Source organism: Trachymyrmex cornetzi, unplaced genomic scaffold (genome assembly GCF_001594075.2).
Source record: "Trachymyrmex cornetzi isolate Tcor2-1 unplaced genomic scaffold, Tcor1.1 scaffold1094, whole genome shotgun sequence".
In the NCBI taxonomy this organism is placed as follows: Eukaryota; Metazoa; Arthropoda; class Insecta; order Hymenoptera; family Formicidae; genus Trachymyrmex; species Trachymyrmex cornetzi.
In genome coordinates, this window is record NW_017295647.1 from 139,379 (window position 1) to 144,564 (window position 5,186).

The following is a 5,186-nucleotide window of genomic DNA, read 5'->3' on the forward strand; positions in this document are numbered from 1 at the left end:
AATTATGTAATACATAAACTACCGAAAATAATGTACATGCTAAAAAATACATGACCTTAAATCTATCGTCTGCTCTTACTCAGTTAGCGAATATTCAACCGATGATGATGATGATGATGATGATGATATCGACACTCACTGACAGCTCCCTGTGAATCGAATTGTGATGCTAACGAGGTAGACTGAGTCAGTCTTGTTAAGGCTGGCAAGAGAGATATCTAATCTTTGCGAGCGTGCATTCGCCATGGCGAAGGGCTAGTCAATAGCACGCGTGCGAGCGGACATGTAAATTATTAAAAAAAAAACAAACGTCGCTTGCGTGCAACGATGAGGTAATACGTGTAAAGTCCGAGTTACAGCAATTCTTTGCTTTGCGCTCAACAAATAAATACTCAGACGTCAATTTTTACACTTTCAACACTTTCTTCCATATTATATTACATTAGTCGATAATTGCGTAATGTTGATCAATTGTTGACCATAATATTCGGCAGTTATGTGATCAATAGTTATCTCAAAAAGTTGACTAACCATTTAAATATAATTTTAATCATTTTGTACGTTGATTACTGATCGCTATACAGAGTTATTCAAAACAATTCCTTGTCTTAAAAAATAACATATTCCCGTTTAAATTCTGTAATAACTTTTCTTCTTGTAAAACTTTGTGTGTCTGAAGTTTAATTTTTTAATTACAGAAGGAAATAGTTTATTACCGATCGGTTCAGACCATTAGACACGCACACTTATATAGGTAGTATCTCTGCAGTTCATGATAAATCTATCGATGAAATGCGCCGTTGTTATCAATTTTTTGTATCCGATTAGTAACGAACTCTTTTCTTTTGTAGTTTAAAGATTAAACATGGCAAAGTTTTGTAAGAAAAATGTCTCAGAATTTAGTCAGGAATACAGTTTTTTTAAAAACAAAGCGTTGTTTTGAATTTATAATTTTAATTTGTTGGCAATAACTACCGTACAATGTAGTTAATTTTAAGTAGCCAAATATCCCATAGCCATTCTAATATTTCTCTTATACTTAAATGAACCACCAATATTGCAAATACATTTACTGAGTAAGTGGCTCTGTTTAATACTAAACATTGTGTATCAGATGCTTGTGTTACTCGGCTGCTGTATACGAATCGCACAATGTTAAAAAGATATAACCCCCCTCTTACAATAAATCTACCATATATATATTTAAAATATAGATAACACATATATATAAAATAAATATAAATATAAATATATTTTAATAGCATTTAAATTAAATACAATAAAAATTTTTAATAAAGCTTTAAAGAGGCATAAGTATACGCGTGTACATACATATCGTATATGACAATATGTTTTAAAATTAACATTCTAATTTCCATAAAAGGGTTTCTGTTTTTTATAATAATTTTTTCTTTTTTTAAATTATCTAAATTTTCCTAAAAATTTAGTTTAACAAGGTTATTTTAATAGCATACGCACTGCTACCTCATCATGCACGCTCGCGATCAGTGCGATCTTCTCTCAATCTAGTAATATATCCAATCTTTTTCTCTTTATGTTCCACGCATCCAACATACACGTAATGTTAAAGCCTCAAAAGATCAAGGAGCTATCGAACAAGGTCAAGAAGGTAATTACGAGTGTTTTCGCTCGTAAACCGTTAGGAAAATATATGCAGTACATGGATTGCGTTAATTGCTATTAAATGTTATTAAGTAACAAACGCGGTTTTGATTGCTGAGCTAACTTCATGTAATTAGTCTTCTCATACTGATTGCGAATGGAAAGTTAAAACACTGAGTTGCGATTCACTTGCGTTACATTTAGGTTTCATCGAAGAGGCACATGAGCTTTCACTCCTAATTCTGAAAATGGAGAGCTTCCGTATATGCCGAATGCAGTTTTGTATCGCAATTAACAAGATAAAAATTCATCGCTCGTGCGTTTTGCAATTATTTTCATTTAACATTGGAATATCAGTGAAATTCTTGACAATTTCTACGTACTCCTTGCACTCAAATTTGTCTTGACCGAAGAAACTCACACACAAATCGACATTTCTTCCAATTTTCGATCTTGATCTTATCAAAGTAAAACATTTTCTAGGAGATCATCCTTTTCAATTTTTAAAGTGACTTTCAAAGCGATTTCACAAAGCTTTTCTAACAGCTCCGACACATTCACTATGAAGCTCGCGCAAATTGAATGACAGAATTTTGCCTCTGTGAAGCCGTGATTAGGCTGCCACCACTACCACCGTTATTCCTATATTCGCTCTCCATGGATTGAAGAATCATCTTGCTACGTTTCCTGGGCGGCAAAATTAACGTTTCCCGTGGTGGTATCACTAGATCCAAGGCCAAGTCAGGTGACGATGCTGGGCTCTCAGGATTACTACACGGTGGCGTGAGTAACGGATCTCGATCAATTTTGACAATCCTGGCACCATATTCTTGTCTTTGTCGCTCTTCCTCAACCGCTTCTAAGGCAGCCTCAACCCTTCGGCGCGCGTCGTTACCCGGCAAATTCAAAAGAGATGAGCAATCGGTAGTATCGAGATGAACACCGCTATTGGTGGTTAAACCGAAACTAGCATACACTGGTTCGGGATAGAAAAACACATGATGAGTCATTGGTTCCATCGGCGCACTTACTACCACGCTCGCTTGAAAGCGCTTCTCGTCGATATCAGCGAACACGACGGGTTCTACCGTACTCGATGGCGATGTTACTATTGGTTGTGAATACTGCTGCTCTCTGTTGCCGGAATAAAGGTAGTATCCAAAGTCGCGTTGAACAGTGTAAGCGTTCGATGTCGAATCCGAATAGGCCTCTTCAGTCTTCAGGTTTTCCTTATCGTCAACAGCGATATCCGGTAAATCTAGAATCGCTGGGACTGTGGCTGGGTCAAGGTTGCTACTATTACTGCCACCGTCACCACCGCCGCTCTGAGAAATCTCAACATCCGGTTCGATTGGCGAAGCGATCGCCGTTGGTGAGATGTCGCTGTCTGTAATAGTGGAAGTGATGGATGCCGGCGATTCCGGATGCTTCTTGATATGCAACTCCATTGTCTTCTTGGAACCAAAAGTCTCATTGCAAATTGTGCACTTATACACCTTTTCGCCATAATGCGACACCTGGTGCAACTTGAGTACGTGGTTGTAGCCAAATGCCTTGCGGCAAATGTCACAAGTGTAAGGTTTCTCGCCAGTGTGGGTGCGCGTATGCACTTTCAACTGCTTGGAACAGGTGAAACCTTTTTTGCACGATTTGCACACGTACGGCTTCTCACCGGTGTGCGTGCGCATGTGTATTACCAACTGGCCGCTTTGTATGAATGTTTTAGCACATACGGTGCATTTGTGCGGCCGTTCGCCAGTATGAATGCGCATGTGACGGTGTAGCTTGCCACTATGTTCAAACGCGCGTCCACACACGTCGCACTTATACGGCCGTTCCTTCGTGTGGATACGCCGATGTACGCTGAGATTTTCCTTCACCGAGAACGACTTGTTGCAGTACTCGCATTGGTACGGTTTTTCGCCAGTATGGGTGCGATAATGACGCGTCAGTCGCGCCGGTACCGCAAACGTCTTGCCGCAGATGTTACAGCGATATGGATCTTCGCTCTCCTTACTATGCGACCTCAAGTGACTCTGATATACGTTCTTCTGCGTAAAGCTCTTCTGACAGAGTAGACACTGATATTTTCCGATCTCCACCGTTGGACTGGCCAGATCTGCGGCTTCAACTCCGCTGCACCCCGGCGTGGTCGCGAACATTGTGAGATCCGGACTGCACACCAAGCTTTTCACCGAACTCATCGTTTCTAAGCTGGCAGTCATGCTACCCGGCGCCGAAATTGACATCACTGGATTTGACGGCACAGACTTCATCTGACAGTAGTCCAACATCGAGAGCGGAAGACTAAAATAAAAATATTTAAAAGATCGATTTGTAGAATCATTTTTTTTTGTTCGTTTACGTGGATGTTTCGTAACTCGTGTTTCACATTGTATGATTTGGCAATATCATAGTACAATTGATTTAATATCTATAATCTTTTAAAATGAACTAAAAAAGTACTCAAAAATATACATATATCTATTTATATGCATGTTTGTATATGTTACCTTAAATAAAAGCGGGAATAGTTCACTTACACACTGCAATTGTCCACTGCCAATCACTGCGATTTCTGCGTAGGGAGTTTTTTTTTCTAGCGCTGTGATTGACTTGTGCGCAATTGGCTTGTGTGTGATCGATATACTTAATAAAAGCAATACTTAATTTATATAAAAATCAAAGTACGATTTATGCTTCTACAAAATTGAAGAATAGAGAAAGATTAGAAAAAAAGAGAGAGTTCCAATAGCACACATCGCTAATTGGTCAATTTAAAATAAAATATTCTTATTGGTAAAGCAGTGAAAAGTTACATCTAGGCACCGGCCGATATGAGTAGATGTGTGCTATTGCACTATGCGCTAAACCTGGACTCTCTCGAAAAAGAATATCCTTTGAATCTGAAAAAAGAGCTCACAATTGGTAACATAAAAATAAAATTTTTTGGAACTTTCGGGAATATAGTTTTAAAACAGAAATGGGATGAAACAGGAATTTACTTTGTAAGTCGGGAATAAAGAAAAGAATTTTTTTCGAACATTCTGTACTGACTGTACTATCTGGAATACGTGAAGTATTCCAAATGTGAAGAGGCCTTATACATATAAATATGCAATCCTGCCACTAGATGACGCTTCTTGTAAGAGATAAAAACAACCAAAAGTCATAAGAAGATAAATGCACATCGAATTAGCAAGTCTTCTGGAGACTTCCAAATTTTGGAGCACGCATTTTGCTTTTACTCGCCCTTTAGAAGAATTGTAACCGTCATGTGTGTTCTCAGAAATCATATAGCGTTTTCGGCCCGAATGATTTTGTACCAACCTGGGTTGGATTAAGATTGTTTTGTGCTCTCTTATTGATAGACCACATAATGCAGGGATGGGAAAGTTACTTTGTAAAAGTAATTAATTACAGTTACAGTTTTTTTCTTTCAAAAAGTAATTAATTACCGTTACAAGCTATTGACTCTGAAAAGTAATTCGTTACAGTTACAGTTACTGAAAAAGTAACTTTAAGTTACTTTTAAGTTACTTTTTTTATCGGAATTTTTACTA

General features: G+C 38.0%; 1 protein-coding gene across 1 annotated transcript in view; it reads right to left on the bottom strand.

Moving 5' to 3' along the window:
• Positions 1–1,410: 1,410 nt before the first annotated feature.
• Positions 1,411–5,186, bottom strand: part of Kr-h1 (kruppel homolog 1) — a 13,856-nt gene continuing 10,080 nt past the window's right edge. The window contains exon 2 of the mRNA XM_018508437.1: positions 1,411–3,930. Coding sequence (XP_018363939.1) covers positions 2,184–3,917 — 1,734 coding nt within the window. The 5' untranslated portion in view covers positions 3,918–3,930 and the 3' untranslated portion in view covers positions 1,411–2,183. The remainder of the gene's footprint in view (positions 3,931–5,186) is intronic.